The sequence below is a fragment of the Ovis aries genome, chromosome 12 (genome assembly GCF_016772045.2).
Source record: "Ovis aries strain OAR_USU_Benz2616 breed Rambouillet chromosome 12, ARS-UI_Ramb_v3.0, whole genome shotgun sequence".
NCBI lineage: Eukaryota > Metazoa > Chordata > Mammalia > Artiodactyla > Bovidae > Ovis > Ovis aries.
Genome location: NC_056065.1, coordinates 28,996,814 through 29,022,819, shown reverse-complemented (window position 1 = coordinate 29,022,819; position 26,006 = coordinate 28,996,814). Strand labels below are relative to the sequence as shown.

Below are 26,006 nucleotides of genomic sequence, written 5' to 3'. Positions count from 1 at the left end.
AGATGCAGTTTGCTGTATGATTTAAAATGAAAACCATGCTTTGAGGTAAGGAGACAGTTTCTTTAATGACAGAATATTACAGTAGGTTGAATTGCCTGAGATAAGCACCTGGGTGATACCCTTAGGGTATATACCTCTTCATGGACATGCTTATTGTCTGGTACAGGTACATTTCAAGTACATTTCCAAGTGCATCTGTTTTGATTCAGCACACTGACATGTTGTTCTGGCTATGGCAGTAGACAGGGGTTTATTTCTGTACACGGTTTATCTCAGTGCTAGGCTGTTTTAACTCTTAGGAGGATCAGAGCATCGGACGGAAGACATAAGAGTTGAAGCTAGCGCTTCTGAAAAGGTCTGGACTTTCTCTAAGCTTTTCCAGACTCTGGGGAATTTCCTAGTTTGGTATGTGAGGGGGTTCTTGTGCTACCTTGGGGGAAAGTCTGCATTTTTATTGTAGTAGGTAGTCTTCCGATTTAATCTTGAATATCACGTACTATTCACTCAATGTGTTAAGCCACAGCAGCTGAGAACTTAGTATTTCTACGCTACATTCTTCACTAAGGTATTTTGGACTCCAAAGCATATTTCTATCACACTTCCACTTCAGAAATCACAGTCTGAATCTTAGAAGACCAAGCGTTTCTTTTCATAAGACTCTGCTTTCTGCTGATGGTGGGGAGGCAAATGTATATGCAAAATGTGGTCCCCATCACCCTGGCATTTTGTGGCCAGCACAAGGCATCTGACATGGACTCATCTGGTCCACCTGGAAGGGGATGGTGGTAAAGGGAAGGTGGAATATGCTTCTCACTGAAGGTAGGGCCCAGATTTCTCTGCCCTCTTGTCCACAATTAAAAGCCCATGAGTGGTCCTCTGTTCCTCTCCTCCCTTTGGCTTTTTAAACCCTGGAGCATAGCCGGCACAGCCAAGTTTTTTTTCACTTGTTCTCCAACTTTCCATTTGCCCTTTCTAGTGGTGGATTAGCAGCTCCTATTGGCTGGCTCTCAAAGTATTTTGTGTGTCCTGATGTTTGAAAAGGGCTCTTGTCTGGAAGTGAGTTAAAGGGGAGATAAATAATGACAGGTGATAATTTTTTTTTTTTTCATTTGCCAGAGGGATGCCAGCTGAGAAACCAGAGGGTTGAGTGGTATCAAGTTAGCAAACAGGTCCAGAGGTGGAAATGAGGCCTGACGGCTGTCCAGCTTACCTCCCTCCTTTAAATAAGATTTCAGACACCCACAGAATAGGGCCAGGGAAAAAAATCCCCCACCAGCCTTGTTTTCTGAATCACATGAGACCGAGGGCGAATTGAAGGGGGGTGGAGGGAGGGAAGGGTGGGTAGCCAACTGGAAATTATGGGATCCTAGGGACTTTTGAGTTTTTGGTTGAGTGATAAACTCAGTTTTCTTTTTTTGTACAGATTGTTATGGTGGAGCCTTATCAGTGACACCGCAACATCTGTTCCTTGGGTCAAAAATCACTTGATTACCTGAGATGGATATTTTGTCTACAGAAGGCCAGACAACTGTATTGACTGGGCCTTTCGGCTGGGCTGTTCAGTGTTTGGCGGATAAAACCCGAGCTGGCGCTGTGCGAGGTTCAGTCAACACTCAGTCCCCTTCTCTGGGCTGTGCTGCTGCTGTCTACACTGCAGCCCTGCACTCAGGGGCACACACATGCCCACACACAACTCCCAGCACCCCCCTGGGACGCACAGGTTGGAAACCTGAGTGTTCAGCCTGGCGGTCACACAACCAACCCCTGACCCTCAGACCCATGCAGAGAACAGTGTTTTTGTGTGCCACCCTGTCTTTCCACAGAGTTAAACCTTCTCGTGCTCTTGTGGAGGGGTGTCTGTGTGTGACGTGTGTGAGGGGTGACCGTGTGTGACATGTCTGCCGGTGGAAGCCGGGCTGCCAGGTTAGCTCTCCTGCTCTTTGGCTTCTCTGCCTGCTCGCTGCCTGTGAGAAGCTCAGCTTTCGGTGCAGGGGGATTTGAAGACGTCCTTGTACTTAAAAACAAAGTGAAAAGTCGTTTGAAAACACTCTGAAACTTCTTTAGCCATTTAGATGATGCAAATGAGCAGAGGCCTTTTTACTGAACGGGTGTGTGGTGAGAACCTTCTCTGCTCATTTGCTTCCCTGGGTAGGAGCTGTAAAGACACCCTCAGAAACATGCAAAGTGCTTGAGGCCTTTCCTGGGCTTCAGGCTTCAGAGGAGCCTGACAGATATGCTTGTCTCGGAAATAGAATGTTCCAAATTTTTGCACCTGTGTGTCTGTTTATAAAGGATCAGACGCTTGAAATTTGCTCAGAAGTAGTTGTCGTATGTGCCTTGGGTTCAATGGCTTAAGTTCAGGCATATTCGCATTTACTCTTTTCTGAGATCTGAACAGAAGTGAGTTGCCCTGAGGAAGAATGGTGTTCTCGCTTGTTCTTTAAGGCAACTAGAAATTAATCAACAGTTCTTGACTTCCTTCTGTTAATCCATTTAAAAGTAAGTGGGCCATTGAAATGCTAGGTTTAAAGCACTAAATTAAGAAAAGCATGCTTTTTACTTTAAAAAATAGGTTTTTATTGATTTATTCCCAAATTGTACTATCAATCATGTGTACAATAACGAAAACAAAATGTTGGTCTGATTATCTGGGGGGCATATAAAGAAGTATAATACAAAATCTTTGCCTTCTTGGTGCTTACTACTTTTTCAGGGCCTTTGAAATTTTGTTTCCTTTACTTTTTTTGTGTTAACTAGTTTTGTTTTTTTTTTCAGTTTCAAAAAGCAAACTAATACACATGGTAAAAAATTTGAACATTTTAAAATGGTTTTATGTGGTTTTTAAAAGTGTGAAATTTTTCCAATTAAAATTTAGAAGTCTTAGAGGGATCTTTGAAGGGAAAATGAATCTAGTGGTAAGTTCTTTTAAGTGGAAAATTCTGGAAGAGAATATTGAAGGCCCAGATTTATGGGGTAAAGAGTTCAGGTTGCATATGTTGTTTTCCTAAGGTGGGGCACCCTTCCACCTCAGGTGTGTGGTGAGGGTCTTTCTGGAAAGGGCTTAGGACCTTTCAGATCTGAGAGAACCCCAAGTCATTTATGTGAGGTTCTGAATGTTACCCTGATGTGTTTAGGGAGGAAACCAAGACTCAGAGAGGCAAAGGGACCTAAAGACTGCAGCTCTGGCTAAGATTCCTCCTTTTAAAATATGCACTCTGCTTGAGAATGATCTCACGGGGACTTATAGAGTTGTAACTCCGCGTGACTATGTAATTCTAGAGATTGGATTCAAAACCTGCTGTATATGAAATAGGTATCAGAGTGTCTGGAAAAGTGACAAGATTTCTGTGGTGTGGATCCCGGCAGTTGAGTCTGAAAGAGGGCACATGTAATGGTGTGCTTTTCTCTCAGACCCATTCATTGATCTGTTTCTCTTGCTTCTCTTACCTGAAAGAATGGTTCTTTATAATTCCACGTTGAAAAAGCATCATCAAAATAAATCAGTACTATACCCAAGATTCTCGTTAATGATTAGACTGATATTAGAGGCTGTGCTTGGTAGGATGCCAGCATGCTAACCTGAAAAGTGAAAAATACATTCTGTTATCTGAGGGCTTTGACCTCCTCAGATATTTAAGTTTGGAAATTGAGGCTTTGCCTGTGCAGAGCCAAAACATCACTTCAAAGAATTCGTTTTATCAAAGATGAAAGTATAATTCATCCAGCTTAAAATCCTTCAAGTAAAGGTGAGACAGAGAAAAACAGAGATGGGTATTTAGGCATCACAAAAACACATCTCAAGATTTACCAGGCTTTTAGGTTTAACAACAACAACAAAACCAACATTAAACTGGACAGTTTCTGCTTTTAGAGAAATGTATCAGGTGTTACATAAAGCATTTTCAGAACTTTTGTTTTTAGCGCTGAGTTGCTACCAAGTCTCTTCTCTGATTTTTGTTGGCATATACCAGGTAAATGTAGTTACAGATTAGATTAGTCCTCTGTAGTTTGTTTATATTCCTAGGAGCATTGATAATATTGTTTAGGCTTGTTTTATTTTGTGAAGTTTCAATTTAGTTATCTAAAGGTAGAATTTAAAGTAGTCAATGGGAATAATTTTATGTCCTGGTTGAACAAACTTTGCAGACTTCAGGTAATCAGAGATTTGGGATTAACTCATAAACTCTTCTATATTGTGTTGTGGGCATGCCCTCCTCATGGAAGGGTCTATAGAATTTTTTAAAAATCTTTATTGAATTTGTTACAATATTGCTTCTAATTTATGTTTTGTTTTTTTTTGGCTGGAGGCCTTGTGGGATCTTAGCTCTTGGACTAGGGATCGAACCCGCATCCCCTGCATTGAAAGGCAAAGTCTTAACCACGGGACTGTCAGGGAACTCCCGTCTATGGGTTTTGTTAAGAGACGAAATACTGGCATTGTAGGTTATGTATGTCGTGCCCTCCAGTCCGTGACAAATGTGTCTTGCAATTATTTTTTTCCTGACTAGGTGGAATTGACATTGTGAATGATTTATTTTTCATGTATCGAGGAGCTCATTGTTTACAAAATCACAGGAAACCCAACTGTGAGCCTGTTGGTAACATGGAAAGCCATTTAGAGTGCCAGTGGCCGTTGTCTCATTGGAATATCTGGGGTTTTGTAAGTCCAGGTCTCCTGAGACTGTGCCATTCCGTGGTTGCATGCTGTTCACTTAGTTAACTACGGATTGTGGCACTGTAGGTGACCTAACAACATAGAAACACTCAGCTTTATAGCATTCCCTCAGACCAGTGGGTCCAGTCTGCTTGACTGTGGAGGCCACCGGGGGGGCTGGAAGAATCTGCCAACCTGGCCCTGTGACCCTGTAGTCAAACTCAGCTTGCTGTAGCTGTGCCCTCAACTCTCTCGTTGTGGTCCCACCAGATACCTGGGCATTCATTTTTCCAGAGGTGAATTATTATTTTAAAGACACTTCAGGTCTCCTGGGCTAAAAGACAATATAGATATAAATATCTTATTAGGAAGGTAGGCCTCTGTTCTTAGAATTTAAAAAACCAAAATTTTTTCTATGACCTGCATAATTATCATAATATAAATCTGAGGCTGGGAGAGGCTTTAGAGCTCCTTTCCTCTAATATCCATGTTTAACAGACGAGGAAAGTGAGGCCAGAGCGTATTCAATATAGTCATGTTTTACATTTTTCTTTTCACTTATAAAACTTCATTAGTGGATAAACTCCTTACTCACCTGGAAAGGTCCACCTTGGCTTTCAGCATAGGACGTGTTTTTGAAATGTTGGTTAATGGAATGGATGAACGCATGAGTAACAGGCACTGGCTCTGCTGCATTGTCTTCCTGCAGAAGAACTGTGGAGCCATCTGTAAGAGGAGGGACAAAGAAAGGGGGGAAAGAACAGTGAAGACAAGCTCGTTGTTCATTCCCGAGACCTTGCTGCCACAGGAGTAGGGGTGCCTGACTGAGATTTCCGAGAACTAGGTGAAATCCAAGACCTCACGTGCCTGCAAACCCTCTGAAAAATGAGGAGCGGAGGCATGACCTTGCAGAGTAGGGGACGAGAGTTCAGGGGTGCCTTGTTTTAAAAGTGCCTTAGATGGTTCCCAGAATGTAGTAGAAGCTCAGTTAATGTTAGTGGAGGTGGAGTTAGGAGACATCTTGGGTAATAATGTCTGGAAAATCCACTGGGCCTCTTGGAAGAAATGCTTGGTAGCAGCTTAAGATTTCGGAGAAGGCAACAGCAACCCACTCCAGTACTCTTGCCTGGAAAATCCCATGGACGGAGGAGCCTGGTAGGCTGCAGTCCATGGGGTCACTAAGAGTCGGACACGACTGAGCGACTTCACTTTTACTTTTCACTTTCATGTACTGGAGAAGGAAATGGCAACCCACTCCAGTGTTCTTGCCTGGAGAATCCCAGGGACGGGGGAGCCTGGTGGGCTGCCGTCTCTGGGGTCAACAGAGTCGGACACGACTGAGGTGACTTAGCAGTAGCAGCAGCTTAAGATTTTGTTTAGGTACTACATTCACCCAGTACAATCCTAGAAAATGATTCTGCCTCACCCAGTAAAGCTAGAATGAAATTGATTTCTCAAAACCCAGCATTTACAGTCTACTTGTGAATTCACCAGGCTTCCCTGGCAGCTCAGACTGCAAAGTGTCTGCCTGCAATGCAGGAGACCTGGGTTCGATCCCTGGGTTGGGAAGATCCCCTGGAAAAGGAAATGGCAACCCACTCCAGTACTCTTGCCTGGACGATTCCATGGACGGAGGAGCCTGGTAGGCTCCAGTCCATGGGATGGCAGAGTCGGACACGACTGGGTGACTTCACTCTCTCTGTGTGAATTCACATGCTACTGTGGGAGCACAGCAGCTTCTTGGAGTGCAGTTCATAGAACAGTGAGAAGGCTGGTCTCACCTTCTGTCTCTGTCTCCTAGTGTAGTTTCCTTTGATTCAGTGATGGGCTTGGGGATCAAAGACCAGCACAGGCCTCAGGGAACAAGATCTCCTGGAGTGTCTGAGCAGGGAAGACCACTCTGATGATTCTCACGGGAAGGCAGGGCCCTCTAGGCTTTCTCTGACATGTGATCGTCATTTCACTGGTAAGCCAACACGCAGGCTTTTGACTAACTTGTCTGGAGTGTTTCTAAAACAGTTTCATTAAGAATTCACTCTTAAGAGATCTGATCTTTCCCCTCTGTTGAGTTTTACTTGGGCATTTTACTGACTTGATATTACTTAATGGAAACCCATTCAACAAAAGATATCTCTTCAGGCCACTGGTCAGTACTACATGTTTAATTTGCTGATAATTTTACTTCTGTTTTGCTCCAAACCAGCTGATAAGTTTTATAAGTAACCAAAAAGAAGGAGGTACTGACAGTAAGCAAGCAGAATGAGCCTTTGCAGTTCATATTTATGTAGGATTTAAAGAGGCGGGGGTGGAACATGGAGGGGGAGGATACATTTTTATTTTCCCATCGTAGAATAAGTAGAAAAAAAACTCCTCATTTGATCTGGTGGTGACAAATATTGGACTGAGGAGATCCCACCCTCTTGAAAGTCACTATTATTCTGTTAGTCTTGCTTTTTACCTTTGTGGTAAGATTCTGGGTGGAAAGGGAAAATAAAATGATACAGCATCTCAAACAAAGGCATTTTGAGATCATTTCCATTGACCTGGTGACTAAGATTAGGGTTTGCCTAACCCAGAGATGGGGCTTCCCTGGTGGCTCAGTGGTAAAGAATCTGCCTGCCAATGCAGGAGACACAGGTTCCACCCCTGGATCAGGAAGATCCCTTGGAGAAGGAAATGGCAACTCACCCTAGTATTCTTGACTGGGAGATCCCATGGGCACAGGTGCCTGGTGGCTACAGTCCATGGTGTCACAAAAGAGGCAGACACGACTTAGCAACTAAACAACCACAACCCAGAGATGATATAAGTCTTATGATGCAGGGTGAGCCCTTTCCTTGGTCAAGCAGAACCTGGTCTGTTTGCTCACGTTTATAAAGCTGATCTTACTGTGTCCAGAGAGCAGGAACGAGGTGCTTTTGCTTTGGGCTTTCGGAGCTGTGACAGCGGTTTTCTTTCTTTACCCGTCTCAGTGGGTCTTCTGCTTCCCACTCCCCCCACCATCCGTTTAATCAGGATGAATAAACTGATTGTCCTGTTTCCCAAGAAGAAGCTGTAATACATTTTACATTAACAGCGCTTAATATTTTCATTCACTATGGGGAGTCTTCAGAGTGCCTCAGAATGGAGGGATTTGGTTCCCCGGTGACCAGCCATCCACCAGCTCACCCCGCAATCTCTCTTGGTATGCTGTGCGTTTGTGGGACCCCGGCAGTTACTGGGGAGGTCCCTGCACCCCCAGGCGGTTCCCAGCGAGTGTTTTTCCAATTTCGCTGACATTCTTTCCAGGCTCAGCTCAATTTGTTTTCTTCTTCTCTATGGCAATTGATGACTGAGTCGTAAAATGTATAATTCAGCAGGATCTCGTGTTAAGTGCTTCTTCCACAGTTGTGTAGGAGCTGATGTTTGGCTAGTCCTCTGCTATGCATGGGTGTGTAAGGTTTTCTTTTTGCAAGTTAGCTATCTGAAGAGTAGGTTTAAGAAAATACACCTCATAACTATGGGGAAAGGATACTGGCTGGGGTACAGAGAGGAACTCAGGGAGTATCACTTCTGTAATCCTTATCTAACCTGAATCTATTAGCAGGAAACTGAAAAGGCCTGTGTATGACAATGAGATAAACAGTTTAATCTGTTAACAATGTCAAGTGGAAAATCCAACCGCAGCCAGTAGCTTAAGAAATGGCTCTTAAGAAATGGCTAGGAGGTTTTGTTGGGACAGCAGATCCTGAGACCCAGGTTGCTGAGCCAAGCATAGGAAAATGGGTCGCTGTGTGTTCAAGCTGGGAGGTTGGGAAGACACTGGTTTGAGAGACTTCTGGAAAATCCTTACAGATAGAAAAATGTGCTGACGTACAGGACATTTTGAATGCGTTATAACTGGATATTTTAGTCTGCATGAGACCATCGAAACCTTTTCCTCCTCTTCACCATTGTCATCATCTTTGTCACAGCATTAAGTACTCATTAGTATTCAGCATTTAGCTAATTCCAGTAATTTAGGACACACAAGACGTTCTCTGAGAAGGTCTTGCTCCAGGAGTGCAGTGTGCTGGAAAGACTAGGACTCTCAGATTCGGCCCTTGGCGGCTTTGGGTTTTGGTGACGTCATTTGTAAAAGGGGTGTATCGATCATCTTCCGATCTCCTGTGGTCTTTTGTGAGTCTCAAATGACATTGTGTTTGTAGAGTCATTTTGAGAGTATATGCTTTCCCGCCTAAGTTTGTTTTTTATTATGAATTCTATGACGTTGCTTTTTTCCCGCAAGTTTTCTCTTTATTTCTCCAGTGCTCATTTGTTTATTTCTGTCATGCATACTCTTACGTATACTTGTTTTTTTAATAAACAATGATCTATATTATTTTTTAAATTTGACATATAGTTACCTTACAGTATCATATTACTCTCAGGTGTACAAATATGATGTTGTTTTTAAAATCTTTCCAAAAGTGGATAGATGAGGGCAAGCACCGTACCAATGTAAGATACGCCCACGTCTGTATGGCCGGAGAAGAAATTGCTAAGGAGTATGTCAGAGACAACCTTTGTGTCTGTAGCAGAGCCAGTTCTGACGTGGGCATGACGGTGGGGCTGGGGAGCAGGGATGAGCAGACACTCGGAATTGCACCCTAGTTCCACTCCAGCTGCTCAGTAGCGCCTCTTCCTGCCTGAGTGACCATCGCGGCCAGTGCACTTTATGCGTCTGTGGTTTGCTAACCCTGCGAATGCGATGGACACGAGGAACGGCTGGCGGGAGCAAGGAGAGGGCGTGGAGCAGGGGTCTGATGTACCTGGAGCAGGGCTGTCGGCTCCTGAATAATTGAGACCAGACCACAACTCCATCTGGCGTCCAGGGATGCTTAATGGGGGCATTGATTTTTCCAGTACCGTGTGGTGGTTTTCTCTTGTGTCCTAGGAAGTGAAAGAGAAGAATTCAGCAAAATCTTGAGTCTTTAAAGCAGACATTTCATTTGGCAGTTAGATGCTGGGCACTTCTGAAATATGGCTGGGCCCTGGTTAGATCCTGAAACCTGTGCCCAGAGCTGGACCTCCTTTCTGTTGACTGCCCACGTTGAGAGGTGGAGGTGGCACCCCCGTGGCTGCCCAAACAACAGGCATTGGTCTGCCATCTCTGTCTGCAGTTACCTCTGCTGAGGAGAATGGCTTAATTGATGCAATCCCTGCCCCTGGGGATGTGCCCTCTAGGGCAAAGTGGATGCCATCAGACATACTTGAGATTTGCAAAATGCAAGAACAAGTTGTCTAACCATTAAACAAGCACAGTCATTAAATATGAGTTAATAAATAATGAATTGGTGTTGGCATGGAAAATGCAGGAAGCCTCAGTGCGTGTCGTGGAGTAAGGAATAGAGGAATTGAATCTGGGCAGCAGCCACTGAAGACAGTCAAGGCCTTGAAGGGTTTGCTATCTCTGTTAGAAGTGGTCAAGCAAAGACACTATTCTGGATCCAAAGGCTCTTGGAGGTTGGAGAGGATGAGGGCACCCACCTTAATGCAATGCTTAAATGACTGTGCCATAAATATGCTCTTGTGAGGCTAAAATGGGGTCTTGGAGGACCTCTCCATCCTCACCCCAGTCGACCAGAGGCACATGGTCAGGAAAACTTGGGAGGGGCTTCTACTTAGTTGTAACTAAGTTGTGCTTAGTTGCTCAGTCATGTCTGACTTTTTGTGATCCCATGCACTGTAGCCCACCAGGCTTCTCTGTCCATGGGGATTCTCCAGGCAAGAGTACTGGAGTAAGTTGCCATGCCCTTCTCCAGGGATCTTCCCAATCCAGGGATCTAACCCATATCTGCTACATTACAGGCAGATTCTTTACTGTTTGAGCTACCAGAGAAGCTTAAGGCTGAATCTTTGGAAGAGTTCTAGGAAGGCTGGCTGGGCTAGGGGCTGTGTAGACCCTTCTGGGGAGAGAACCCTGGTGTGGAATCAAGACAGTCCTGGGTTTGAGTCTAAGCTCTGCCACCTCCTGACTGTGTGACCCTAGAGAAATGTCTTACTTTTCCGTTCCTCGGTTTCAGCATCTGTGCGGTGGGGCTGATAATACCAGCCTTAAGATGGTGAGCCTTAAATGAGGCCATGTGTGAAGTGCCTGGCACCGTGTCTGGACATATGAAATGCTCAACCGACAGCAAGGTGGGAGGACTTAGAGGTAGCCCCGCTCTCGTTCCTGAGCATATTAAGCTGAACTTGCAATGTCCGCCATTCTCTTTGTTTAGGTGAAAGTGCTAAGGGTACCCAAGGGAATATTGCCTGCTGGTGCCCTTCTTCGCCTAGAAGAAAAAGTAGGGCCTGAGGTCTCTTGGCTGCTGAGTTTCGTGGGAGGTGTAGGGAAGAAGTTAAGGGGGTCTGCTGGAGAAGAGGGCTCCAGCCAGCCACAGGTGAAGTCACACCCTCACTCTGTCCCAGAGTTCGGCAAGAACTTCACCTCTCTGAGCCTCTGTTTCCTCATCTGCCGAATGAGGATGACCACCCTTCCTCGTGGGCTCTGGTGCTGATGAGCTGAGATTGTGTGTCTCAAGGTCCTGACACAGAACAGGCAGGGATAGAGGCAGCCTGTCTCTGGCCCCTCGTCCCCAACCAGGACCCTAACTTGCCTTCATGGAGTGGCCCCGGCCACCTCACCCCAAAGTGCCATTAGTTGTGAAGGATGGTGACAAAATGGGTGGCAGGATTTATTTTTCCAAGATTTCTCTGTTGTAGGAGAGGCCTCACTTTGTCACCAGGGCTCAGAGCTTCAAGTGTAGAAAACAATCCTTTAGATCCAGCTGCTGGGCAAGAGGTGTCAGGTTACTCACTTGGGATCTGCCTCTTGTCCTTCTGTTTGGGAGGTGGAAACTGACAGGTCACCCAAGCAGGGAGGCCCAGCCTTCTGGGGGTGAGGAACCCTACATCTCTTCTCTCCCCTCCCCTCACTCCTCTGCTTTCTCACTGCATTTTTTAGAGTCACCGTCATGCATAAGAGAGAGGATGGAGTGTGTGTGTGTAAGAAACACCACCACTTTGTCTAGCTGTGGCTCTTCCCACCAGGGAGGTCTTTGAACTTGTATGTGGTTTGATTGGCCTTCATTGCTTCCCTGTACCATGTCTGCTGGTGGGCTGGGCACACGCTTATTAAGACAGGATCTTTCTTAGGGTTTCCCTGCCAGTCCAGTAGTGAAGACTTCACCTTTCAATGCAGGGGGTGAAGGTTCGACCCCTGGGGGAGCTAAGATGCCTCACAGCCAAAAAAACCAAACATAAAATAGAAACAGTATTGTAACACATTCAATAAAGACTTAAAAAAAAAGAAGACAGGATCTTTCTTAGGTGGCTCAGAGGGTAAAGAATCTGCAATGCAGGGGACCCAGGTTCCATCCTGGGGTTGGGAAGATCCCCTGGAGGAGGAAATGGCAACCTACTCCAGTATTCTTACCTGGAGAATCCCATGGACAGAGGCCACAGTCCATGGTGTCGCAAAGAGTTAGACACAACTGAGAGAAAAACACTTGCACTTCTTCCACTTTTTCTTAGATTTAAGAGATGCTTTCTTCCACTGCAGACCCAACGGAGGCCTTGGGGCCCAGGCTGGGTCTCTGCAGCCTGCTTTGCACACCTCAAAGGACAGTGATCGCAGGAGAGCTTGCCCAACATTTCCCAGCCCCACAGCTGCTTTTTGCCATTGTCCTGGCTCAGCAGACCCTGGGCCTCCTGAGCTGCTCTTGGGGCCGGGAGGGTGGAGGGTGGTGTGGTGGGAGAGCACAGTCAGGTGGCCGGGCTGAGCTGGACCACCCAAGGCACACCAGCACACTTTGGCGTTGCAGGAGGGCCTATAGGAGCCTGCGTAGACTCTCCCAGGAGCTGGGGCTGTGCGGCCACAGGTGGGTCCCCTCCCCCAACCCACCGAGCAGCACAGACTGTTCTGGGCCACACATCACCACCGTCTTGGGCACCCTGCCTGCCAAACATGGGCGTCTCCTCTGCTGTACTGCCAATGTGAAAATCCCCCTTTCCTTTTTGACTATAATATGGGGCGACAGTCTATGGTATGATTCCTTGGGGTTCACATCATTCCTGCCTGCCTCTGGTCCACACTCACCTTCCCACCCCCAAGTCGGCCACTCGATGTCTGGGCAGAGTTTCTAGGCCCTGAACTGTTGAGTCCTTCCCGTGACGTTAGTGGATCACATACCCTTCCGGAGAGATGGGTCTCAGGGCGGGCCTACGATAACATGCCCCTGAGCCCCAGTCTCCTCCTGCTCTTCGCACGATGGAGGGGCTGACGTCTGGGAGGAATGAAACCACGAAAAGAACTTGTTAGCATGTGGCAGCCTTGACCTCAGAGGCGGTCTGGATGGTGAATGTGCTGGACAGTAGCTCCCTTATTGCTCCAACCTGGAAATATACACAGGATGGTAATTAGTTTCCATCCCAGGCTAAGGCCATATGGAGCGGTGTCTGGGACGCTGTTTACCTTGCGGTATCACACTGTACATTAAGCATCAGCCCGCTCCCTCCAGGGAACCGCCTCCCGCCTCACTGCGGGCTGCTGGTTCACGCCGAGAAACTGAACCAACTCTTGCAGGTCAGAGGTTCTTCCTGGCACTCTTTCTTTGGCATTCTGGACTGGCCTAGATTTTCTGGTCTGTCACCATTGGCCTCAAATACCACATCCCCAGAGGAAGGCAGTGAGTCTCACCAGGAGATGCAGAGGAAGGGAGCTGGCCCTAAAGGTCAGCGTGGGTTAGCCTGGCGGGAAGTACCCTGAATGTCCCAGGTGGCACATTGCTGGGGATTATTAGTCTGGGGCTTCTGACTGTGGCTTGCAGACATATGACATGTGACCTTGGAAAGAAGATTTCAAGAACTTCAGAAAATAGTTCAGTATGACTCATGACCAGGTATTGTAAAAGGGAATGTAAGTTCTTTGGTAGCTCAGTGGTAAAGAAAATATGCCTGCCAGTGGAGGAGACACTGGTTCGATCCTGGTCCGAGAAGATCCCACATGCTGCAGCGCAATTAAGCCTGTGCACCACAACTATTGAGTCTGTGCCTGTGAGCCTGGGAACCACAACAGCTGAAACCCCCATGCCCTAGAGCCAGTGCTCTGCAACAAGAGAAGCCACTGCAAGGAGAAACCCATGTACCGCAACTCGAGCGTAGCCCCTGCTCTCCAAACTAGAGAAGAGCCCACACACTGATGAAGACCCAGCACAGCCAGAAATAATGAATGAATAAATAAAATTCTAAAAACAAAAGAATGTAAGTCCTGAACAGAAGTTTTACAAAGTCAACTGCACGAAGGATAGGATGGCAGAGGCCTGGCTCAGAAATTTTTCTTTTGGTATTCACTGGGAGTTATAATGTTACCAATCATTCAGCATGCACTAGTTGGTGGCACGTCTGTTACAAATGCAGTCTTAGGCTACGCAGTACTGATGAAGTAACAGCAGCTGTGATTTCTGAAGTATATGTTACGTACCAGGCATGTTCCATAAGTTACTTCATTTAATTTCTCCCAGATGTCTGTTAGTTTCCTCCTTTTACAGTGAGCAGACTGGGGATCAGGCAGATGAGGTTGCCAGTTCCAAGGGCACAGCTGGGCAGTGGCAGGGCTGGGATTTGAACCTATCAGTGTCTCCCAGGTCCCTGCTCCTTCCGTTGTATGTTACCTGGAGAAGAGACGAAGTGGGTGGAGCTCCATGCAGCGGGGTGCTGAGCTTAGTTCCAGGCCTTGTGCTTTTGGAAGATGAGGACTAACTGTACTGAACGCAGAGGAAGATTGTTTTCCCCTATGGCTTAGTGGTAAAGAATCAGCCTGCAATACAGGAGATGCAAGTTCGATCCCTGGGTTGGGAAGATCCCCTGGAGAAGGAAATGCTACCCACGCCAGTATTCTTGCCTGGGAAATCCCATGGACAGAGCAGCCTCGTGGGCTATTGTCATGGGGTTGCAAAGAGTTGGACCTAGTTACCAAACATCAAAGCAGAGCAGATGCTGGGTTGATGAGAGGTTTGAACCACAGGTTTGAACCACATGTGGAGGGAACTAGAGTTGCTTGCTGCTGCTGCTACTGCTGCTAAGTTGCTTCAGTCATGTCCGACTCTGTGGGATCCCATAGATGGAAGCCAACCAGGCTCCCCCATCCCTGGGATTCTCCACAAGAGTACTGGAGTGGGTTGCCATTTCCTTCTCCAATGCAGGAAAGTGAAAAGTGAAAGTGAAGTCGCTCAGCCGTGTCCAACTCTTAGCGACCCCATGGACTGCAGCCTACCAGGCTCCTCCGCCCATGGGATTTTCCAGGCAAGAGTACTGGAGTGGGGTGCCATTGCCTTCTCCGAGAGTTGCTTGCTGCCTTGGACTTATTCCACCTGGGGGGCAAGAGAGTTGTCTTCACACAGGTGACTTGGAGTAGCACTTTAGTCTGTTCGAGATAAGTTTTCTGTTCACAGAGGTGGAACTAAGAGAGTATTCTTTTCCTTCTAATGAATAGGCTTTTGTGCAGAAACAGATGGGTCGATGGAACTGTAGCAGAAGTGAGCTTCTGAAGCCGTCTCTGCCCCTGGCCTGAGGGAGGGGTAAAGTGAAGAACTCCTAACCCAAAAGGACAATAAAAAGTGAAAAAGCTGCTCACTGCTCAGCTGGTGAACCTCTGACCACGGCAGGAGGGAAGGGCTTCAGGCCTTGGTTCTTGCAGCCTGGGATCTCTCCTGCCTCCTCCCGTAGGAGAGAGAGGGCGCTGCTGCCGGAGGGCAGGGGTCCTGCAGGTACAGAGCTCTGATCTCCAGTGTCCCGGTTCCCCAGGCCACCCAGCGTTGGTGTCACAGGCCTCTCCATTTCACAGGTTCCTGGATTGATTACACTCCGCAGCCCCAGGCTTTCTGGCCCCTTTCAAACGGCACAGGTAAAAGCCTGTCCAGGGTTTATATTTCAAACATAACATAAGCACCTAAACTGGAAGTGGGTAGCATCAGGTTGCATCACCTGCCTACAGACTTCAGTTAAATTAGGAGACACCGGATGAGCAGAGGGAGGAAGTTTATTCCAAAGGGGCAAGTGGCCAGGAGGCCCCAGCTTCCCACAGATGCTTGTCTCGGGGTTACTGACCTGCAGGAAGGGACCTCTTTGTTGGTAGCCTCAGTGGGCAGAGCCAAGACCACAGGGCGTGAGCTCGGAGCACCTTCTTAAAGAGGAGCAGAGCATTGTCACCAGTGAAGGTGGCTTCTGATGAGCACTGTGTAGGGGCTACGTGGGGCGGTGAGCAGCCGCCACGGGGCAAAGGCGTGGGGCGGAGTGAGTGCCACACTCTCAGGGGTCCCTTAGCTTGTCAGTTGGAATTCTCACCATCAGCGTGGCTTCTGAAGAAACTCTCACTTTTAGGAGGGGACATCTGGGTGGTTTCCATTATTTGGCAATTTAGATAGAGCTGACGTGAACCTTCATGTACAGGCTATTTTTGTGGCCATAAGCTTTCATTTCTCTGCATTGAATGTCCAGGAATGCAGTCGCTGGGGCATAGACTGTTGCCTACTTATTAAGTTCTTTAAGAAACTGCCGAACTGTTTCCAGCATGCCCTCACCCTTGTGTGTTTCTACCAGCAGTGGTCCAGTCTCTCTGCATCCTCACCAGCAAGTGGTGGTGTTGCTGTCTATTTTTCTAGCCACTCTGATAGCCAGGCAGGGCTGTCTCCTGGTGATTTTGTTTTTACCTAATGGTGGGCTGCCCAGGTGGCGCAGTGGTAAGGAATCTAGCTGCCAGTGCAGGGGACAGGGGTTCGATTCCTGGGTCGGGAAGATCCCCTGGAGAAGGAAATAGCAACCCACTCCAGTATTCTTGCCTGGGAAATCCAGTGGACCGAGGAACCTGGCGAGCTACAGTCCATGGGGTTGCAAAAGAGTCAGACACGACTTAGCGACCAAACGACAAATGGTGTTGAACATCTTTCCATGTGCTTAGTTGCCATCTGTATATCCTCTTCGCTGAAACGATCTGGCTTTGAAAGAAAATTCCACAGAGAGGCTGTCAAACAAGAGTCAAAAACCCTGGGCACTGGTCCCCCACCCTGGCATAAGCTTCCTCTCTCAGGACTTTGGTGGGGGGTGGGGGTGGGGGTGGGTGCTTGGTCATCTCTGAGGTCCCTTCCTGGCCCAACCATCTCTTGATTCCAGAAAAAGCCTGGTGACCTGGAGCAGCCGCCCCCACGGCGGGACAGCGGTGTGCAGGGGACCCAGGGCGCCCCCACCCACATGCTGCCACCCCCCAGCTCTGTCTACTCAGGATCCCACCCAAGCTGACTCAGCGGGTGCTGTATTTAGGGAAAGGTGTTGTTGGGCCTGAAAATACCAAGAACAACCAAGGAAGAACTGCCAAGTGTCTCCATGCCGCCTCCCTGGCCTCCTGGAAGGCTGCGGCCCGGCAGGCCCCCCTCCCTGAGACGCTCCTTCCCTCTTCGTCTCTTCAGTGGCGCCTGTACTGTGTGGTTGAGTTCTGCACCACGGTCATCCTGAAGGTCCCGGATATGCTTCCCTTTTTATATTAATTAAACAAACCGAGAAAAGTGTGTGTATCATTTAAAACCGTTGAAGACAGTGGTGACCGCAGTCATTTTTCAGGGTGCCCTGAATGGCATCCTCTCACCCTTAGTTGCTTGGAAGTGTTGTTGATGTTTTGTCTTTTGCCTCCTGGGGGTGGGGGTGGTGGCAGGAAGTGGTCCTGGGTGTTGATGGGATTGCTGCCAGTTTGAGGACCCGCAGGGGTGTTTGGGCTCCCCTGGGAGGCAGGGTAGATGACTGAAGAATGCATTTATTTTTGTGTTTCTGCCTAATGGTGTATACGGGACTTCACAGCACGTGAAATAAGCATCCTTAATCTTCACGTCAGTGAGTCATAAGAAATGAAAGGACATGGTTGTTTCTCCCTCGGTCTAATGAAGTATAATATTTGCAAAATCTCCTTTGGTGAATGTGCACAAACAATCCATCACAAAGAAGGAATTGTTTTCTACGTGGCCTTAGAGGAGTTTTGGAAAACGAACAGAGGATTTTTACACGTGTCCCTTGAGCCCAACCCAGGCAGTGAAGATAGTGGACGGTTACAGGCTTTCCACACAGTCACCTTGGCCCATTAGAATATTTCAGCACATTTCAGCGGGTCATTTGATTGGGCCTGAGATCAAAGATGGAGCTGAATCACATGGTGGTTTGGTCCAAAATGTTTTTCTGACTTGGTACTTTTTGAAAACCTAGGTTTATGTCTGGTTTGAACTTGTTCAGTTGAATTAAGAAAGGGAAAAACCCCTCTTGTTACATTCCTGGTTCAAATTAAAATTTTATATTTGCCCTTGGTTTGAGTTTGAATAAATAAAAAGTATTATGGCTATTGGTGAGAAGTTCATTTTGATTCAAGTCACTTCTCCAGATAGCATCACTGTTATAAAACTCATTTCCCATGAACTTGCATTCTTCCAGGATGGTGTGTTTGTTGATCTCATTTCTTAAATATTCTGGTTAATGAGAGTTACTATACTTGCAATAGTACTCTGCAGTGAACTAGAAGTAATAAAATACTTGGCACAAAAACTAGCAGAGGTTTTGCTAAATGCACAGACTTTGTCTTCTTGGGACCAGGTGAAGGGTTTTATCTACTATTTGCAACTTGCTAACTTTCAGGGAAGGGTGAACTCTTAATAACTCTTTATTCATACAGCCACAATATTTATTGTGTGCTGTCTGCATCCAGGTTGTCCTGGCAGATATGGATCTGTGTATTAGTGAATCTTAGTTCCTACCCTCTAGGAATTTTCAGTTCAATCAAGGATGCAAATGACAATACCCAACACCTATTATGCAATAATTTATTTCAGTCCTTTTTTTTTCCCCTCACACTCATGACTTGTGTGAGCTTAGTTCTCTGACCAGGATCAAACCCACAGTCCCTATAGTGGAGAAACAGAGTCTTAACCACTGGACCGCCAGGGAATTCTTAACTATGCTTTTACTATGTAGTCAGCATTGAATGAGGAGTTAATCTGCCTAAAATCACAGTAATAGAAGAGTCAGAATATGGAAATGAATTCAGACATTCTTACTCTAGAATTGGTTTTCTCAACTTTGATACTATTGACATTTGGGGCCATAATATATATATTTGTTTGGGGGGCTGTTCTGTGCACTGTAGGGGGCTTAACAACATCCCTGACCAGTTGCACCTTCTCTAAGTTATGACAACCAAAAATATGTTCAGGTGTTGCCAAATGTCCCCTGAGGGGCAGATCACCTCTGGTTGAGTCACCGCTCTAGAGCCTAGTAACCATGGTGCCATACTGCCTACCCTGGTAATAGTGTTCAGCCCAGTATCTGTGTGTTTAGAATGATAAGTCCATTTGGAGTCCTGCTGGAAGCAGAGGACAGATGCCACTCCATCTGGGATTGTTGGGAAGAGAAATCTCCAAGATGGTGCTGTTTGAGTTAAATTTTGGAGGCATTCACTTAGGCAGAAAAAGGGGAAGGATATTTGGAGTAGAAGGACCCCCTTGCACAAAAGCATGAAATGTGAGAAAGCAAACCTGGCTTAAGGGAGACAGATAATTCCCTCTGGACCCTTCACTTCCCTCTCTGTTGCTGTTTTCTTGTCTTAGCAGCAAGCTTGGTTCACAGCAGCCATATAATTTTTACTTTCAATCAAAGGTGTTGTATTAGTCAGGATGAGCTAGGTTTTATTGCATAACAAATAGACCCTAAACCAACAAAGGTGTGTTTCTTGCTCATGCTGCCCACCTGACCTGGGTCAGCTGTGGGCTCTGCTGCTTGTTATGCTCGCCCTGTGACCCAGGCTGGTGGTGCTGCCACTGTCTGGAGCTCCGCTGGGTACCAGGACAGAGCGAATGAGAATGTGGCAGATCCTGTCCTGGCTTGTAAAGCTTCAGCCCAGAAGTAGTACCTGCCACTTGTGTTTATGCGCAATTGATCAAGAAAGTCTCACACCCTCACCTAACTTTAAGGGGACAGAGGACTCAAGACCTACTACGTGCCTGGAAGGAGAACTGGAAATGTGCTGGAGATAGCATCCACGTCTCCCATAGATGTCAAAGGCCCACACCTGGGATATGTGAGCATGGACACCTCATCCTCTCCCCGAGGCCCTCCTGCTTGGCTTTCAAAGATGGTCTGTTGCCAAAGCCACTGTGAAATAGCCGAGCAAAAAGAGAAAATTAGACAATCAAGACTCCAAAAAATTTTAATTCTCTGAATAAGTCAGAGAGGTCTCTGTGGGTTAGGACCAAGTCACAGGCCCCCATTTTAGAGTTAGAACGTTGAGGGGTGAGAGTGGGAGAGAGGATTCCAGTAAATACGGCCTGGATGCGGTAGTTTGTTTTATGGAAGTGGGTGTATGTGTTCAGGACACACACAGGTAGTCGTCTTTAACATTCAGGATGCTGGCTGTCCCTATTGTAAGTAAGTAGAAGAGCTTTCAAGCCTGAGCTAAGTAGAAAGATGGTCTCCTTCGTGGGCTGTTCTGAGATACCAGGAAACACTGAATGAGAGCAGGAGCCACCAGGAGCATTTGGGATGATTTTAGAAAGTCTCCACCGGTGTCTTATAAATAACCCAGGAGAAATTTTCCTTGTTGGAAACTCACTCAGACCGCGCCTCTGTCCTGGGCCCTGGGGCGAGGAGATAGACACACAGACGGGCAGCTGTGGATCTAAAATGGGAAAAGACCGGAAATCTGCGGGGAGGATGCAGTCCTTGTCACCCCTAGGCAGAGGGGGCACAGAGGTCTTAGAAAAATAGAAATAAATATAGCAGTTGTTGGCCACTTCCCTCCCCAGTGAAGCGCTCTTTCCAAACCTGGTTTCCCCTCTGTTTCCAAGCTATTTCTCACCATGGTGTGTGTAGGGAGCCAGGGCAAGAGAGGTGGAGAGAGATGAGGGGGGCGGGGGGGGGGGGGACTCACAGGCATCGAATCACGGTGAGACAGGATTAGTCACAGTCTGGGAACTCGGTGGAGGGGGCCTCCAGAGACCAGAGGAGTGGAGAATAGCCAGCTAGGTCCAGAGTCTGTTCACCTCTGGGGTCTTGGTGGAGCATCTCGCTGCATGGCTGTAGGCGTGCACGTGGGGGCCTGTGCCCGAGGGAGGGGTGCCACAGCAGGTGTGCAGTGGGGGAGCACTCCAGACCAGCCTGTGGTTTGCTGACAGCTGCCTAACCTGGGCTGTATTAACTTCCTCCCTCTGCTGTAGTCAGGTACCCCAGGGTGCTCCACGATGCACCAGGGCTCCCTAACATTTTTCACAGCCCCAGCCTCTTCCTCTCTCGGGGAGCATCAAGGTCTGTGGTCCCCTTAAGCAGATTATGCAGGACCAGACAGGAACAGACAGGTGGGCCTGCTGAGCACAGGGCCAGGGCCCAGCCAGCCCTCTCTCCTCCCAGGCCATGCTCTCCCAACCAGGACCACTGTCCTTTCAACACCTTTTTCTCAGCTGTAAAGTGGGCACGTGGCAGACAGCTGAGCAGGAACTGTGTGCAGGTGCATGGGCTCTAGGGCTCTGTTCAGGCAGAGGAGGCGGATAGCCCAGCTGCCCCTCGCCATCTTTCTCAGTTGCCCATGTAATGTGGGGAGTCTTGCTCACCCATCACTCATCCTCACACTGGCCCTGCGCCCACAGAGGCCAGGAGAGCAGGGGATCCAGGCTCTGTGCCCCTCCCAAGGGCCCGACCCTTCCCAGCAGGGCTCCGAGAAGGTAGGTCCCAGTGAGCCCTGCCCACCCCTGGGGAGGCGCGAGGTGGTTAAACCTGCCCTTCCTCGCTCTGAGGTCTCCGGAAGAAACAGGTGCTATATATAAAACTGGGCGATTATCTCACGCTTGCTAAGTTTCCACCCTGGTGGCTCACAGCAGCCACCGCAAGGAGATTTCCTGAAGCCCTCCTCCCAGCCCTGGGCATCCGTGGGACCCTCCCCCATCCCTCCCTGGGCGGCCCTAGTAGGGCTTGCTTTGGAGGAGGAGGAGAGAGGAGGGCAATGAAGGGCAGCTAGAAAAATCACCAACCTCACACTCCAGCTCCTGCATGGTTCCAACCTACAGTGAAACTCCTCTTTCTTCTCTTTCTTGCCTTTTAAGGTAGGGCCTCGGGGCCAGGGATGGGCGCGGTGGGTGAGGGGTGCTCAGTATCGGCAGATGCCCCAGCAGCTTCAGCTCAGAACTCGAGGGGACAACGGGCAGGACTCCAGAGGGATTCTGTTGTCGCCTCCACGACAAAGGAGAGGAGGAGGCCCTGATGGGCTGGTTTCCACTGAAGCTTCGGTGACTTGAAATTCCCCTGTGTGGTTTTTCTAAGTGGGTGTCACTGCTGTGCTGGGGGGACCTGTCTCATGGTTTGGGACTGCCCAGCATGCTACCGGTCAACTAATACCTTCCGCCCCTTTGCCTGTAGTGATCCCGTTGTCCACGGTGCACCCCCCTTCCAGGCATCCACTGGGCCCAGCCAGGTACTGCTGCTGGTTAGGAACCACTGAAAGGAATTATTTACTTGGGCAGCATCTCAGGAGGGTATCAAATGGAGCCAGAGAATTTTAGGGGCAGTGGAGGAGGAGACAGGGGTCGAGTGTTAGGCTGAGAAATGCCTTGTTACCTTGGGCCAGGTATGGGCCCGATTTTTTTTTAAGTGATCAAGTTTAATTTTTCATCCTCAGTTTTTCATCACTCAGCTTCCTGAGTGAACGTCCAGTGCAATCACACAGGGGCCCCTGCTCTCTCTCCCACCCTTGGGCTTAATGCTCTGCAGTCACCATCTTGAAAGTCTTAATAATTCTGTCTTTGAGTCATGTTTTGTAAATGAAGTGTGGGGAGACTGGGTCCCCTGGACTGGGGCTCCATCTGCCTCCTCTCCCCACCCCACACCCCAGCAACTGATGATGTCCCAGCGGGGGCCTGGGGGAGGGCCCAGGGAGGGCCAGGGTCTGTGCCACTGGTGGGTCGTGGCAGCCATCCCACCCGAGGCTGGCAGCACTACAAAGCAATGACTCAGTGGGGTTGAGTCTCCCACTCACTCCCCATCCAGGTACCAAGTGTGTCCCACGGGGAGGTTCTGATCCTGTGGATGCTCCTATCCTGGGGCAGGCCTGTGGGGAGAGGAGACCTCCCTGACCTGGTGGCTGACGGGAGGGGACCCAGCAGCTCCCTTGAGTGGCCACAGTCACAGGGCAAGGCTGCTGGGTCCCATGAGGGTCTGCCCAGGCCTAGAGATGTTTAGACAGCAGAGACCGACACTGTATCAGGTAGAGAAAGAGTGACTGTGGAAGAGAGGAAAAAAGTTTTCTATTTTAACTGCCATTCCTGGCCCTATTCCCCACTTTGTGAATACAAGGTGCACCTGTTTTCACTTTGCACTGGGTCTTGCAAATAATACAGCATTTTACCTGTCATTTCTGTTTAGTTCTCCTTCCTGTTTCTGGAAAGAAAAAAGGGGTCACTGTGAATGCAAGAGATTCCATTTGTTTCCTCCCTCCTGTCCTGAAGTTTGTGGTCACCAGCTCCAAACTTTTCCGAAGATACCTTGTTGGCACAGCCCCTTCTACAAGAGGCAGCAAACTGGGATGAGGAGAGAGGGGCTGGGAAAGGGAAACCTGTCATGTCGCTAAAACATGGCTGGAGGTTTTGGTCAGATCTTCCTTAGTCTGTGAGATGTTTTTTCACAGGCACTTACTGTGCACCAGTGCTGGCCTGGGCAGGACACTGGAGGGATACCAGACAGGAACCATAAAGCCAGGTTCCAGGAAATGAGGCTCTGCTCTCATGGGCCAGCTATATTAAGGGATCGTTTGTGAGCAGGTGTAGACAGTGTCACACCAAGCAAATTCCACACACCTTGTCCTTGGCCTGGGGGATGGTACCATAAGACATGATCTGCTGGACGAGACCATGCTGCCATCGTGACCACAGATGAGGTGAGTCTAGAGACAGGGGACCAGAGTCAGGGGACTCACATTCAGACAGAGCAGGCTGGGGGAAACATCTCTTCTGCTTCATCAATGAAGTTCTTATGGGGGAAGTTGGAAGTCAGGAGCCACTGTGCGCCCCCAAGTCCTCCACCACCTGCTGCCTAGCTGCCCACCTCCCGAAACCAGAGCAATGCCTGCCCCACCCCTGCCTTTTAAGCATCAGCCACGTCTTGTCTGTTCCTCTAAACATGTGAACCAGACTTTCCTAGACTCATCGGAGACCTCATGAGGCCAGACGCCGGCCATCCTCCTGCCTCTGGGCCAGATACACTGAGGGATGCCCAGATGATGAGCAGGGGGCAGGGAGGTCATCTCCGTGTCCAGTGTGCAGGCAGAGGCCTGTGTCCTGAGTCTGGCACCTGGCAGAGACGGGAGAACTGGAGCAGAGGCATGCAAGCCTCACATGTGGGATATACTTAGTAAAAAGTTACTGTTCTTTATTTGACTCAGACTTAACTGGGTGTCCTGTGCATTTCCTGGCAGCCCTACTCCACAGGGCAGTTTTGTCACAGGCTTTGTGAAACATGTGAATCCAGAAATGAACACTGGAGTCCAGGAGGCCTCTGCCGGTCCCCTCTTAAGGGACCAGACGTCGGGAGCTCAGCCGGCCTGTACTGTCACCTGCTTGCTGCACCGTCTGGAGTTGTCCTTAGGCCAGGGTAGGATGTCCTTAGGCTGGGTAAAAGCCTAAGTTGTCCTTAGGTCTTCCGTAGGATGGAGATAGAAGAGCCACTGCCTTTTCTCCTTCCACCCTGAGCACGCTCCAGGATGGGCTCCAGCGAGGCCTCCTGCAGAATCCACAGGGCACAGGGCTTTGAGGGGCTGCCAGGCCTCCATCAGAAGGCTGTTCATGCTCCCTGCCCCATCAGTGAAGATGCTCTCGCTGCAAGTAACAGAAAACTGCAACTCTGCTGGCTTGACCATAAGGAAAATGTATTTTGTTGCTGTTGTGGTATACTCACTAAGTCATGTCCGACTCTTTTGTGACCCCGTGGTCTGTAGCCCACCAGGCTCCTCTGTCCACAGGATTTCCCAGGCAGGAATACTGGAGTGGGTTGCCATTTCCTTCTCCAGGGGATCTTCCCGACCCAGAGATTGAACCTGCGTCTCCTGCATGGCAGGCGGATTCTTTACCACTGAGCCACCTGGGAAGCCCATAAGGAGACGGTGCTATTTCACCTTAATTCACAGGCCCCAGCACAGGCAGCTGTGGCCTCGGGTAGTTCCTTAGAGCAGCAGGGTCACTCCTGTCCTTTGCATCAGTCTGCTGCATCCCCGGGGCATGCTGACGCCCCTCTTCTCTGGGATGACGGGGCAGGTGCTGCAGATCCAGGCGTCCCGCATGGAGGGGAAGGGGGGTGCTTCTTCTCTGAGTCTGAGACATTTTTCTCAGAAGTGCCAGCAGATATCCCCAGTGTCTCACTGACCAGAATGTGTCGCCCAAGTCCTCCTCCAGTGTGAGAGGAACTTAATTAGTACGCGGTTACTCCCGGGGAGCTCCACCCAGCACACTTGCTGCTGGGTTCCCTGGTGCAGTGCAGACACCCAAACAGTACCAGGTCCGTATTTCTGTTCCCTGCCTCATCCTGCCAAAGGTTTGAGGCAGTGTTGATTATCTTCTTTATTCTTTTCGATTTTTAACATAAACATTAAATAGAGTCTAACAATAACAAGCAATTTAACTTTTTATTCTCAGTGGACTTTGATAAGCTGCATAACTTTGTTTTACATACCTATAATCCAATTGTAGTAGTTTTATCTTTTGACTTTATCATTTGAATGTCATCCCATGTTTTCAGGAACGGACATGGGGTCATCTGCTTGTCATTTTAAGTGAATATTTAAAAGAAAAAAATTTTAATTTATTTATTTGACTGCACCAGGTCTTAGTTGCAGCTTGTGGGATCTTTAGCTATGGCATGTGGGATCTAGTTCCCTGACCAGGGACTGAACCCAGGCCCCCTGCATTGGGAACATGGAGTCTTAGCCACTGGACCACCAAGGAAGTCCTCTTTGTAAGTTAATATATAATAATAGCACCTAACTTTTATCAAGCACTTACTGTAGAACAGGCACTGTTTTAAGTGTTTTCCATGGATTATTTTACTTACTCCTCATAGCAACTCATTTTCAGGTGAGGAAACGGAGGCACAGACTATCTAGAAAGGGACTGCAGCCTGAGTCTTGAGCCTCAGCTTTGAACCATTACATAATTTACGTGGTCATGCCTTTACTGTTCAGTTCATTCAGTTCAGTCGCTCAGTTGTGTCTGACTCTTTGCGACCCCATGAACTGCAGCACGCAGGCCTCCCTGTCCATCACCAACTCCCGGAGTCCACCCAAACCCAT

At 48.4% G+C, this 26,006-nt stretch overlaps 1 protein-coding gene across 2 annotated transcripts in view; it reads left to right on the top strand.

Annotated features, from left to right (window-relative positions):
- Positions 1-26,006, top strand: part of ITPKB (inositol-trisphosphate 3-kinase B) — a 105,311-nt gene that overhangs the window by 4,352 nt on the left and 74,953 nt on the right. Inside the window, exon 3 of one of the 2 annotated variants that reach the window (XM_042257153.2) lies at positions 1,424-18,033. The exons of the other annotated variant lie outside the window; for it this stretch is intronic. Coding sequence (XP_042113087.1) covers positions 1,424-1,450 — 27 coding nt within the window. The 3' untranslated portion in view covers positions 1,451-18,033. Of the gene's footprint in view, positions 1-1,423; positions 18,034-26,006 lie in introns of those variants that run through there. 2 annotated transcript variants of the gene reach the window in all.